Raw genomic sequence first — 14,651 nt, forward strand, 5'->3', positions numbered from 1 at the left:
CCTATGTCCCCCACTTAGTTATGTTAGTAAGTTCAGAAAACCTATAGACTACAAAAGTAGCCTAGACTACAACAATAGAGCCTATATAGAACGATTAAATGCATCTGTTGTATTGTAGAGATGAGGATGAATGGGTTCAGGTGATCTTTATGTCAATAAGAAAATGCTTGATGATGACCATATAATAGTTAACCCATGGTTGATTCAGAGTTGTATGATGACTTATGTTTATTTTACTCTGGCCTATCAACACCTCTACTGTAGCGTTTATGTTGGACCATGCAGCACCATCTAGCGGAGAAATAGTCCACACTCTCAACACGATGTCTACTTTGACAACTTCAGCTTTCAAATGTTTCACAATGACAGCACTTTTGCTTTCCCTTTCGTTCTTTTGAATTAAATCTGCATACTATTTATATTACAGTAACAGTTTATCAGTTACATGCAAGCCCTTTCACTCTCACAAATTACCAATTGGCTGACAACTGCCTCAAGCCTACACCTCGCCAACGGACCATTAGAACTTTCTCCAATAAACATCTCTCAGACAGGTCTTAATAGTATTTTCAATGACTATCGAACTAATGGTCTTTTGATTTAACTCTTCAGAATTAACACACCATTGGTATAGAGTAGTTATTTCGTGCGTAAAAAAGTCGTGCGTAAAAACCTGTTTGAATTATTTGGAGCAAAAGTCACGCATGTGACAGTGTTTGTTTATTAGTTTATTTGTGCTTGTGCAGTAAATGGCAAATGTATGCGCTGTTAATAGCTATTGGTCCTTTGACTATGACGGACATTATGCTGTCTTTATTGTACAATCATTCAGAAAGTAGGTCTACATATTTCCACACGCACTACATAATGTATATAAATGTATATATAATGTATATAATGTTATAATGCATATATAATGTTAAGGTAGTAAAAGAGTAAGGTAAGCCTAAGTGAATTGAATATTACATGTTTTATTTCTGTAAGAAAATACTTGGCTATTAAAGAATCTCGGGTGATGCTGACCGTGCATGGCAAATTAATTGCTATTTTTGAAAACAAAGCCTTGTTGAACTTAATTCGTTTAATAGGCCTATGCCTTTTTTGAAATATTATTTTAGACATGCAATAACCTAGTCTTGGAGAGGGCTACGGAAAGACCCGGAGACCAAATGACCAGTCACTTTGAGATTAAATGACCAGTCACGTAAACCGAATAATAATTACAAATTGATTCAATAAATTTGATAGACTGGGGCCTGGTTAGCGATATTAAAAGTTAATGATAGGTGAAAGTTGATAACAACTGTAGTCATTTATTTTAATGAATTATTTTTGTGCTCGACACTGACGCTTTCTGAAGATGAATCAAATGGGATTTGATGTATAGATTTATGGGCTGATATGTCACGATTGTCACCTACATTGGCCGTGGGAAAAACATTTAGCCTGTTTGCATCATGTATTCTATAAATCCTCATTCGAAATTATTTCATTGAGTTAGTTAGTAGTACAGGCATGGTTTGGGCTATAGTTAAATTAATTCGTGAGCTGACGCTGGAGTCCGTCTTTAAAGCAGGGTTCGCATTTGTGGTAAACCACTTCTAAAGTGTTTATAAATTCCTCTCTACGATCGGATGGTGTTTCAGTGCCACGGGGTACCAAGAAAGCACTTACTGCTGAACGCAATCCCTGCTTCTCGCGCTGACAAATCCTATAAATGTCACCAAAAGAGTCAGTCTCTCTCTGGGGACTTGGTAGCATGTGATTAATATGTATCACATGCATAAAAGGCAAGACAATACCTGTGCGTGCGTGCGGGTATATGTCCGTGATCAGGCATGATGTGTCGTGTGTCGTGTGTGTGTGTGTGAGAGAGAGGGAGACAGAGAGAAAGAGAGAGAAAGTGTGTGTGTGAGAGTGTGTATGTGAGAGAGAGTGTAGGGGAGAATGGGGCACGTTGAAGTTGAGACATTTTTAACACTTCAGCATCACACTGTCAAGGGTGATATAGTATTATTTATAATAAAGATATCTATAGTGCCTTCAGAAAGTATTCACACCACTTGTCTTTTTCCACATTTTGTGAGATTTTGTGTCACTGGCCTACACACAATACCCCATAATGTCAAAGTGGAATTATGTTTTAAGAAATGTCTACAAATTAATAAAAAATATAAAAGTGAAAATGTCTTGTGTAAATAAGTATCCAACCCCTTTGTTATGGCAAGCCTAGGTAAGTTGAGGAGTAAAAATGTGCTTAACAAATCACATAATACGTTATATGGACTCACACTGTGTGCAAAAATAGTGTTTAACATGATTTTTGAATGACTACCTCATCTCTGTACCCCACACATGCAATTATCTGTAAGGTCCCTCAGTCGAGCAGTGAATTCAACCAGATAGACCAGGGAGGTTTTCCAATGCCTTGGAAAGAAGGGCACCTATTGGTAGATGGGTAAAAATCCCTTTGAGCATGGTGAAGTCATTAATTACACTTTGGATGGTGTATCAATACACCCAGTCACTACAAAGATACAGGCGTCCATCCTAACTCAGTTCCCGGAGAGGAAGGAAACCGCTCAGCGATTTCACCATGATGTCAGTGGTGACTTCAAAACAGTTACAGAGTTTAATGGTTGTGATAGGAGAAAACGGATTATCAATAACATTGTAGTTACTCCACAATACTAACATAAATGACAGAGTGAAAAAAAGGAAACCTGTACACAATAAAACATATTCCAAAACATGCATCCTGTCTGCAATAATGCACTAAAGTAAAACTGCAAAAAATGTGGCAAAGAAACAAACTTTATGTCCTGAATACAAAGTGTTATGTTTGGGGCAAATCCAACACAATACATTACTGAGTACCACTCTTCATATTTTCAAGCATGGTGGTGGCTGCATCATGTTATGGGTATGCTTGTCATCGGCAAGGACTAGGGAGTTTTTTAGGATAAAAAGAAATGGAATAGAGCTAAGCAAAGGCAAAATCCTAAAGGAAAACCTTGTTCAGTCTGCTTTCCAACAGACACTGGTGGAGAAATCACCAGGAAAATAACCTAAAACACAAGGCCAAATATATATAATATGCTTACCAAGATGACATTGAATATTCCTGAGTTGCCTAGCTACAGTTTTGACTTAAATCGGCTTGAAAATCTATGGTAAGACTTGAAATGGCTTTCTAGTAATGACCAACAACCAACTTGACAGAGCTTGAAGAATTTTTAAAAGAATAATGTGCAAATATTGTACAATCCAGGCTCTTAGAGACTTACCTAGAAAGACTCACAGCTGTAATGGCTGCCAAAGGGGATTCTAACAGAGGTGTGAATACTTTCTGTATTTCATTTTCAATAAATTTGGTAAAATTTCTATAACCATGTTTCACTTGTCATTATGGGGTATTGTGTGTAGATGGGTGAGAAGAAAATATATTTAATACATTTTGAATTCAGGCTGTAGCACAACAAAATGTTGAATAAATCAAGGGGTATGAATACTTTCTAAAGGCACTGTACATATATTTCCGGATGTTGTGTATCCCTGCAAATAATCAGAATTCATAAATAGGCAACTTAACAAATACTTGTGAAAATACTTGAGATTGTGTCTGTTGGGACAAAATGAACATTGCTAACTTCAATCTGGTAATGTAGTGGTGACTATGAAACGCTATAGGCAAAGGTTGAGAGCAACATTTTTGTGTTCACATTACCATGGGAGTTCTGTATTGTACTGGACATTTCTTGAAAATCTTTGAAAATTCCATTAACAGGTACACCAGTTGTATACCAGTGTGAGTACATATAGCCCTACTGCAATTGCATTGTGACAGGCTTTAGATATGGGATCCAAGTTTTAGGCTGAATTAAAAAATATAATTTCATTCCACGTGTAGGCTAGGCTTGGTCTGGGCTATGGTGGCACTTTCCACTTTGTTCTCGGCCACAGAATGAGAAGGCCAGTCTTACAATATGACTGAGAATGCAGGGTGTAATGTGTAGCTGATCACACCATAGACATTCCTTCTAAAACATAATTAAGATGAACAAGTGAAAGGTAGGGCTAGGCCTACTCAACAGAATTGAACCTTTATTTAACTAGGCAAGTCAGTTAAGAACAAATTCGTATTTACAATGACGGCCTACACCGGAGAATAGTTAGGTACAGTTCTATTCTACTCTTTCACTGATGAGTAATTACAATCTATTCGTATATATATATATATATATATATATATATATATATATATATATATATATATATATATATATATATATATATATATATATATATATATATTAAGGCTTGGTATTCAATCTAGTAAAATTAATAATGTAATTTCACTGAAATAAGTTTTATATTGGTGAGGGTAGGACAGGGCACTCCCTTGGTCTTTTAGTCAGAGATAGGGCCATTTCTACTGGCCCATCGGCCCTTCTCGCGGTTGCACCTCTGCCCGCACGTCACTTCCTCCAGCCTCTTTCGCTTCCATCTTGCTCCCCGCGTGTGCGCGCTGCTAGTGTGCAGGTCAGTTAGGAGCTCTAAAATACCTTCTTTCCTGCACTGTTTCTGCCATTCTTCAACGACACAAGGTAAACAATATCCTTGGTTATCAGACAGGTGAAAATCTTGGAGTTTGAACTCACGGGGACTTCGTAAACGAGTGTAGACATGAGAGGTGGAGTTCAACATACAGGCCCCTTTCTAACGTTGGCTAACCTGTTAGCCTGGTATCTAGCCAGCAGCGGCACAAGGCCCGTTAACTAAATCGTTTAATATCTGGCTTATACTTATCAGTGGTAATCGTCAATCTCTCAAATGCTTGTAGAGCATTGGCGTATCGATGGTCAAGGTTTTAAATTGTCTCGCCATATTCCGCTCTTAACTTCTTAACTAGTGTAGGTAACTAGTTTGCGAACGTTAGCATTAGATAACCGTTATAACGACCGATTATTAACCAGCTGGCTAGCACCCATATCCGGACAGACATTTGTATTTGTTGTATTTTACCTTTATTTAACTAGGCAAGTCAGTTAAGAACAAATTCTTATTTTCAATGACGGCCTAGGAACAGTTAACTGCCTTGTTCAGAACGACAGATTGTTACCTTGTCAGTTCGGGATTCAATCTGGCAACCTTTCGGTTACTAGTCCAACACTCTAACCACTAGGCTACCTGCCGCCCTAACTTACTAACTAACGTTACTGGTAAATTGGTTGATAGTCTCAGTCTAGCAGACAAACGACAACTAGGTAACATTAGGTACAGTTAATTAATTTGTAATTAAACCTCGAATCGTTTGTTTTGTTTGCAGGTCTGTGTCTGTAGGACGAGTAACTTTTTCACATTCTACTTCTACTGTAATTATCTAGCTAACGGTAGCTAGTTAATGGCAACTGCTAGATGATACTGTACTGCTCAACAGGCAGTTTAGAAGACATACCGCAGCTTTGCCTTAACTTCCAACCAAAATCTTGATTTACTGGTTTTGGGGTATTTGCTAATTTACATGAACAGAATACTAGTACTCACTTGCCAAGGCGTGTGCCTTCAACTTGTATTTTATGACACAATTAAGATAGCCAGGCTACATGTACTTATGTGTGATGTTTGTAACTAATATATATATATATATATATTAGTGATGCACCGATATTACATTTTTGGGCGATATTTTCTTTGCCAAAAAAAGGATACCGGTATTTAAAATTAAGTTAAATAGTTAACACACACACATGGACGCAGCGGTCTAAGGCACTGCATCTCAGTGCAAGAGGCGATACTACAGTCGCTGGTTCGAATCCAGGCTGTATCACATCCAGCTGTGATTGGGAGTCCCATAGGGCGGCGCACAATTGGCCCAGCGTTGTCCGGGTTTGGCTGGGGTAGGCTGTCATTGTAAATAAGAATTTGTTCTTAACTGCCTGGTTAAATAAAGGTTATAGACACACACACCACACTGACCAAAAAGTTATTTTGCAGGCATTTACGTATGTCCCCATTACCAGTAAAATATAATCAAAACCTATTTATTTCACTTACTTGTTGTGCTGTTACGTTGTTCATTTATTCAGTCGTTTCATTCTCAACCAGGATTTCCATGGAAGCCATTTGGGTCTTTGCACGTCAAAAAAATATACTATTTAACACTATTTGACACAATAAAGCTTGTTGACCAATCACGACCTGAATATGACTGCACGTCACATAATAATTTTTACGCGCTCATTCATTTTTTACATAGTTATTACACTGATTACACTATCACTCGTATTTCATATGTCACAACGATTCATCGATACGTATGTTATGATGCTGGTAAAGTTGTCTCACGCACCTACAGTGTTGGTTATAAAAAAAAAAAAAGCTAGATAGCTCATGGATGCAAACAATGTCCTTCCCCAAAAACATAGCAAAACGACATAATCGGTTTCAGTAGCTATAGTTAGCTAGCTAACTCTATAGCTAGACGTCATCATCTAAAATGACCCTAATTTATAAAACAGTTCTTATTTGATTAATGGCGGTCGGACCCATCTATGTGAAGCTAGCCACAATAAGGATTAGCCACAATAGTGGACTTTGTGGTTAACCTTCAAAATAAAAGCATGACATAATTCTACTATTTGTATTCATTTGCATCACTGTCAATGACATACTTTTATTTTGAAGGCAAACTGCAAATTCTACTATTGTGCCTAATCCTTATTGTGGCTAGCTTCACAACATATAACCCAGTCCGGTTGAGCCTCACTAGCCAAATGAAGCTAGCTGGCTGCTTATAAAGTTAGCTTTGGACAACGGGGTTAAGTAGCTGGCTAGCTATTTATTTTCATGAACTAAAGTTCAATTTCAATAGGTGAACAACAAGTGGCAACCTAGCTAATACTTACTCACAAGGAATACTAAATTATTGCTAAGAATAATGAAAATGACTGCAGTTTCTACTGGTCATTGTTTTCAGGCTGGGTGTATTGGTGCTAGCTAGGTACCAAACTAAAGCTAGCTACCCCAGAAGTTGTGGTCAAAAAAATTGCTTCATAACCAATGTGCTATTGTAAACACAGTGTTCGTGGCTGGTGTTTGCTTGTTTGCAGACTTTTTTGTTCAGCTTTGACAGTGCTACTGTATCTTTTTTGACACGCAAAGACCCAAACGGCGTTCCATAGTATGTATGTCGTGAAGCTAATAGCAGTGACGCTATTACTGTGCAACTCCGGTAGGGCAACATCTGAACAATGGCGCACTTGGTAGTGTGTACTGGTGCTCAACCAGTCGGCGAAAGCCAACATCACCCACGACAGAGAACGGTTGATTGTCAACGGCAATGAATTTTATTATCTTGGCTTTAATGGATTTCGCCTTTGAGTTGTCTCGCTGAAAATGTGTTACTCTTTCCACACAGCAGACATTGTGGGCTAGTTTAGGAATGCTGTGTTGCACGTATAGCGCAAAATTTTACGTGGCGTCATTACATAATGTACCTACGTTATATAGGAATGCACGTCAGCTTTGTCATCGGTTTTGTACATCGGCGTTAAACTAGACATCGGCCGACACCGATGTTGGCATTTTTAGCTAGTATTGGCCGATTCCGATATGTTCGCCGATTATATTATGCATCCCCAATACAACACATACTGTGTCTATTTCAGATGAAAGAAATAATAATGAATCAAGAAAAACTTGCCAAACTTCAGGCACAAGTTCGCATCGGCGGCAAGGTAAGAAGCTGTTCACACCAATCAATTGTTTCTTCAGAGTGAATGTTTAGAAAAAATATGTCAATATGAAGCTCATGTCTCACGTGTTAAAATATCAGGTACTTGAATCTATCTGTTCTCTTTTACAGGGCACTGCTCGCAGAAAGAAGAAGGTTGTGCACAGAACTGCAACTGCAGATGACAAGAAACTTCAGTTCTCCCTAAAGAAACTAGGCGTCAACAACATCTCTGGCATTGAAGAGGTAAGGTCTGGTCCATGGTTAGACTGGTCCTCTCTCCCTCTGTAACCATCCCTTTTAAAATGCATGTTGGAGTACTTTAATTGTGATAAAAAATTAAATTGAACCCACTGATTTCTTTGAGAGCAAAGGAGGGTTCATTTCAAGGCCCACTTTAGCTAGCTGTTGTATTTGAGTCTTCAGAAAGGGAGGTGTCTAGTCTTTCAGATTGTATGTCTATAACTGTGAGTAACATCACATTACCGTTCTCGTTTCTCCTCTGTTCCTCGCAGGTGAACATGTTCACGAACCAGGGGACAGTGATCCACTTCAACAACCCCAAAGTGCAGGCCTCCCTGGCAGCCAACACCTTCACCATCACTGGCCACGCCGAGACCAAGCAGCTGACAGAGATGCTCCCCAGCATCCTCAACCAGCTGGGAGCAGACAGTCTGACTAGCCTCCGGAGACTGGCGGAGGCTCTGCCCAAACAGGGTACGTGGGGCTGTGGGAGGGAGGGAGTGAGATGAGGAGGGCGGAATGGTTCTAATGGTTCAGGAGTACTGGTGGAGGGTCTGCCCAAACAGTGTCGGTTTTCATTGCAAAAGGTTTTCTGTTTGGAGCAAAAAAATAAATAATGTTATGCTTTTTGCTTAGGAAACAGACTAATGAATACACCATTGGTTCTAATGGCTCAGGAGAGTCTGTTTTTAGGGGAAATATGGCCTATGTTTTGGTTTTTGAAGGGCAGCACTTTTGTTGTCACTTTTTTGATATATTTGAGAGGGAGCCTGTTTTTGTTTCAAGGCCATGCATTTTATTGACATTTCAACATAGGCTTTACCTCATCTGTTTGACTTGGCCACAAGTAGTAAAGACACTTCTTTAGCATAAGTGTGTGAGGAGGCGGATTGGTAATAAAAAAACTGATAAACATGCACAGTAGTAATCTCAAAGTTTTGGGATGGGGGGGATTTGAGGTAGGGCTGAAGGGTCTTGGATTGATTTTGAGCACTGGGCAGGCACTGACATTGTAATAGAAATACCATTTGTTTAAACAGACTATTTTACAAAGGTCATGATCATGTATTGTATACAACTTGAACTGAAAACCAGAGGCATTTGTACATAGCTCTGCAACAGGTTCGTAACAGCTCTTATTTCTTCATCACAGCTGGAGATGGAAAAGCAATCTTTGATGGAAAACCAATCGCCCCCATAGAGGAGGAAGATGATGATGTTCCAGGTGGGTCATGAACAGCCATCTCACAGTTAAGAGGTCATGATTGTTCATCAAGTTTACATCCCTGGTGTTACCCAAAATGCTGACTGGTACTTTTCATTTGTAATTTACATAACAATGGCCAACTGTGAACTTGGAACACCTTCTCAGAAAGCAACTGTCTTGATGATGCAGAGGTTGTTGATTCTGCTCACCACAAGTCTTGTCACACTCCTGAATTAAACACACTTACACTGGAGCTTTCATTAACATAAAACACTGACACACTGGTTTGGGGTAAAGGCGTCAGCATGCTTCAGTTTGGCTGGCGGCCCAAACGAGGGTGCTCGCGTACTCCCTGAACAGACCTCAGCTTGAAAAATGAGAAAAAAGCGACAGTAGTACTGCTTGTCCGTTTTAAAAGGCCTCAAAATAGTCTTGAATCAATCTAAGATAACTCAATAAATCTGTCATTAATTTTGACATTTTTGACGACATCTTAGTCGGGAATTTTACGTCTAACGAAGATGTTTGGTGCAGTATTTCTCGAACAAATTTACATGAAAACGAGTTGTCTCTCGCTGAATGACAAGACTTATTGAAGAAGCCCTACCGTTGACCAATCACCGACGAAGGGGCATAGACGTCGGCTACCAATTTCCGGTTTACCTCCAGAAAAAAATGTGGTGTGCCCAAAACGCTGAAAAACCCTCACCTACGTCCAAAATGAATGAAAACGTCACAATGTTGTCATAATATACGCATAAACTTTTCCAAACTGTTTTGTCTGGGAAGCAGTCTTAGGTGGAAGTGCAGTAATAGTGGCGTCATTGTGTGAGAATATCACACCAGCCTCTTGCAGTTGATTTGATGCCATCCCACTCCCACCCTTTTGTCATGGATCGACACATCTCCATTTATTGATTATTTTTCCTTGTTCCTTATTTGAACGGGACCATAGAGATTGTGTAGGTATCTTCAACAATGGCTGTTTGTCCTAGACACTTATAAGAGTTTTTGCTCTGTGACGTGCTCCTGTGAGTCTCCACAACAACCACATGTAGTGTTATTTTACATTGTGGTCATTTATACTTTCTCTTATGTCTGTGTGACTTGTATTTTCCCGCAGATAATAGAACCGTGGTAGGTTTGCTTACTTTTGGGAAGTGAAGTGGGTCATGCTAAGGGGATCTAACAATCACTTGATGGTGATTGGAGTCGGGGTGGTGGGTTTAGTGTTTGAAATGTTTGTTGTTTATGAGTTCTGAAAGCACCGTTTGCTTTTCTTTGTGGAGAAAAATGGTCCATACACATGAGGTTGCCATTAGTTACCCACGGCTTTTCCCAAGGCTCTCCTTTTCTCGTAACCCAACGTTTTCACAAATGTAACAAACAATTACTCTCATTCAGCGTGAGGAGCGGTTGAAGCCCGATGACACGGTGTTAACGGTCTATGCCATCATGTCATTAACAGAGTTTAGTTTCCCACCCCCACTTTAAATTATATTCAGACCTTTAGAATTGTTTTGATTATAACCCTAGACCCCACCGAGCCAAATATGGACCTGACAGATTTATCAGATTATTGGGGGGTGGTAGAAATTATACCTGGGATCATGTTTCAGGTAAAACACACATTTTTTCTTAAGTGGACTGAGACCAGTGGAAAGACTGATGGAGGCATGTATGTTTGGAGAGAGTATTGCTTGTTTCTTTCCCTGACTGACATGTAACTTACTGACTGTTGGCTTGTTTCAGATCTGGTGGAGAATTTTGACGAGGCTTCCAAGGATGAGGCAAACTAAAGAAAACAACAGACCTTCAGGAGAGTCTCAACAGGACTTGACTAGGCCGTGGGGTGGGCACAAGGCGTTATTTTTCTTTCTTGCCACCCGATTTTCCAAATGCTATTTTGTGCACTGCTGTCCGTGTCCAGTTTGAGAGTCAGTGGGAGATTGTATGTACGTTACTGTATGTTGTCTCTGAGGTTCGAGGTCTCTTCAGCAGTTTCCTCTGTGTTACTGAACCTTATTTCTTTGCAGTCTGGCTGAAACCATAATATCTGGAATAAACATTTTGCTATTATCAACTAAAAGAATCGTGGTGTTTTATCTGATTACTTGAAATAAGGGGACAAAGGTGATTCCTCTTATCAGTTGTGTATTTTAAATTAACATACATCTGCCTGTTTACCTTTTTAGTTGCACCCTAAAGCCAGGATTTGATCTAAAGCATGCTATAGAGCAGCACACTGGATAGACGACAATGTGAAGTTTTAAAGGTCATTTATGCTCGAGCTGACATGGGGTAGCATTGACCGTGACTGCTAACTTGACTAATGTTGGTAAGTATGACAACATTGTGGACACACCTTCAAATTAGTGGATTTGGGTATTTCAGCCACACCCGTTACTAACAGGTGTATAAACTTGAGCACACGGCTATGCAATATCCATAGACAAACATTGGCAGTAAAATAGCCCGTATTCAAGAGCTCAGTGACATTAAACATGGCACTGTCATAAGATGCCACCTTTCCAACAAGTCAGTTTGTCAAATTCCTGCCCTGCTAGAGCTGTCCCCGTCTAGGAGCAACAACGGCTCAGCCGCGAAGTGATAGACCACACAACACTCACAGAACGGGACCGCTGAAGCACGTAAAAATCGTCTGTTCTCTGTTGCAACACTCACTGCAGCATTCCAAATTTCTTATAGACGCAAAATTAGCACAGGAACTGTGTTGGGAGCTTCATGAAATGGGTTTTCCATGGCCGAGAAGCCACACATAAACCTAAGATCTCCATGTGCAATGCTCAGTGTCAGCTGGAGTGGTGTAAATCTCGCCATCATTGGACTCGAGCAGTGAAAACGCGTTCTCTGGAATGATGAATCGAGCTTCACCAACTGGCAGTCTGACGGACAAATGGGGGGATGCCAGGAGAACGCTACCTGCCTGAATGCTTAGTGCCAACTGTGTAGTTTGAGGAGGAATAATGGTCTGGTGCAGTTTTTCATGGTTTGGGCTCCTTAGTTCCATTGAAGAGAAATCTTATCGCTACAGCATACAAAGACATTCTAGACGATTCTGTGCTTCCAACTTTGTGGCAACAGTTTGGGGAAGGCCCTTTCCTGTTTCAGCATGACAATCCCCGTTGCACAAAGCGAGGTCCATACAGTAATGGTTTGTCAAGATTGGTGTGGAAGAACTTGACTGACCTGCACAGAGCCCTGACCTCAACCCCATCAAACACCTTTTGGGATGAATTGGAACGCCGACTGCGAGCCAGGCCTGATCTCACTGATGCTCGTGGCTGAATGGAAGCAAGTCTTTGCAGCAATGTTCCAACATCTAGTGGAAAGCCTTCCCAGAAGAGTGGAGGCTGTTATAGCAGCTAAGGGGGGGACCAACTCCATATTAATGCCCATGATTTTGGAATGAGATGTTCAGCTAGCAGGTGTCCACATACTTTTGGTCATGTAGTGTAACAACCCAGCAAGTAACTTTATTTCAGAGATATGCAGCAACATACAGTCAGATACTGTTACCTAAAATGCACATAGTACATAAGACAGGAAAACACCACAAATAACATTAACATACTGTATACAGTACATGTATTGTTGAAATTGTTGAAGGCTTTTAGACCAGCAAAGGGGGGACCAACTTCATATTAATGCCCATGCTTTTCAAATGAGATGTTCGACAAGCAGCTGTCCACATTTGGCCATGTAGTGTACCTTCAAAAGGCCTTTTGTCAACTGTCCAAATGACTTGCATCTGTTCATTATACTTGGTAAAAGGGATAAACCAAGCCACTAATTCCTATAATAGTGTTAGATACCACTGTGAAAACAATATTTTTTGTGAAATGTTTCAATTTGTCTTTATAATATTGGTAGCAACAAAGTCTTTGTGGAAATCCATTGCAGTTCAAGTCGACTACAAAACCTATAATGCACTGCTCTCTGGGGTGGCTAGCTAATGTATCTACACACTATAATACCTACAGTTGAAGTCGGAAGTTTACATACACCTTACCCAAATACATTTAAACTCAGTTTTTCACAATTCTTGACATTTAATCCTAGTAAAACTTCCCTGTCTTAGGTCAGTTAGGATCACCACTTTAAAGAATGTGAAATGTCAGAATAATAGTAGAGAGAATGATTTATTTCAGCTTTTATTTCTTTCATCACATTCCCAGTGGGTCAGAAGTTTACATACACTCAATTAGTATTTGGTAGCATTGCCTTTCAATTGTTTAACTTGGGTCAAATGTTTCGGGTAGCCTTCCAAAAGCTTCCCACAATAAGTTGGGTGAATTTTGGCCCATTCCTCCTGAAAGCGGGTGTAACGGAGTCAGGTTTGTAGGCCTCCTTGCTCGCACACGCTTTTTCAGTTCTGCCCACAAATTTTCTATAGGATTGAGGTCAGGGCTTTGTGATGGCCACTCCAATACCTTGACTTTGTTGACCTTATGCCATTTTGCCACAACTTTGGAAGTATGCTTGGGGTCATTGTCCATTTGGAAGACCCATTTGCGACCAAGCTTTAACTTTCTGACTGATGTCTTGAGATGTTGCTTCAATATATCCACATAATTTTCCTTTCTCATGAAGCCATCTATTTTGTGAATTGCACCAGACCCTCCTGCAGCAAAGCACTCCCACAACATGGTGCTTCACGTTTGGGATGGTGTTCTTCGGCTTGCAAGCCTCCCCCTTTTCCCTCCAAACATAACGATGGTCATTATGGCCAAACAGTTCTATTTTTGTTTCATCAGACCAGAGGACATTTCTCCAAAAAGTATGACCATTGTCCCCATGTAGAGTTGCAAACCGTAGTCTGGCTTTTTATGGCGGTTTTGGAGCAGTGGATTCTTCCTTGCTTAGCGGCCTTTCAGGTTATGTCGAGATGGGACTCGTTTTCCTGTGGATATAGATAATTTTGTACCTGTTTCCTCCAGCATCTTCACAAGATCCTTTGCTGTTGTTCTTGGATTGATTTGCACTTTTCGCAACAAAGTACGTTCATCTCTAGGAGACAGAACGCGTCTCCTTCCTGAGCGGCATGACGGCTGCGTGGTCCTATGGTGTTTATACTTGCGTACTATTGTTTGTTCAGATGAACGTGGTACCTTCTGGCGTTTGGAAATTGCTCCCAAGGATGAACCAGACTTGTGGAGGTCTACAATTTTTTTCTGAGGTCTAGACTGATTTCTTTTTATTTTCGCATGATGTCAAGCAAAGAGGCACTGAGTTTGAAGGTAGGCCTTGAAATACATCCACAGGTATACCTCCAATTGACTCAAATGGTGTCAATTAGCCTATCAGAATCTTCTTAAGCCATGACATAATTTTCTGGAATTTTTCAAGCTGTTTAAAGGCACAGTCAACTTAGTGTATGTAAACTTCTGACCCACTGGAATTCTGATAGTGAATTATAGTGAATATAGTGAAATAATCTCTGTA

The 14,651-nt window shown here is 40.1% G+C and overlaps 1 protein-coding gene across 2 annotated transcripts; it reads left to right on the forward strand.

The window, feature by feature from the left end:
- The first annotated feature begins 4,469 nt into the window (after positions 1-4,469).
- Positions 4,470-11,274, forward strand: LOC120025970 (transcription factor BTF3-like). Of its 2 annotated transcripts, none has more exons than XM_038970732.1 (6): positions 4,470-4,542; positions 7,671-7,739; positions 7,868-7,981; positions 8,251-8,452; positions 9,132-9,203; positions 10,938-11,274. In XM_038970732.1, exons 2-6 carry the CDS (start codon positions 7,671-7,673, stop codon positions 10,982-10,984), a joined length of 504 nt encoding a protein of 167 aa, XP_038826660.1. In that variant the 5' UTR covers positions 4,470-4,542; the 3' UTR covers positions 10,985-11,274. The 2 variants fall into 2 exon arrangements, with proteins under 2 accessions (XP_038826660.1, XP_038826659.1); XM_038970731.1 differs by having other exon boundaries at positions 4,475-4,607.
- Positions 11,275-14,651: the final 3,377 nt, after the last annotated feature.

This window comes from Salvelinus namaycush, chromosome 31 (assembly GCF_016432855.1).
Source record: "Salvelinus namaycush isolate Seneca chromosome 31, SaNama_1.0, whole genome shotgun sequence".
NCBI lineage: Eukaryota > Metazoa > Chordata > Actinopteri > Salmoniformes > Salmonidae > Salvelinus > Salvelinus namaycush.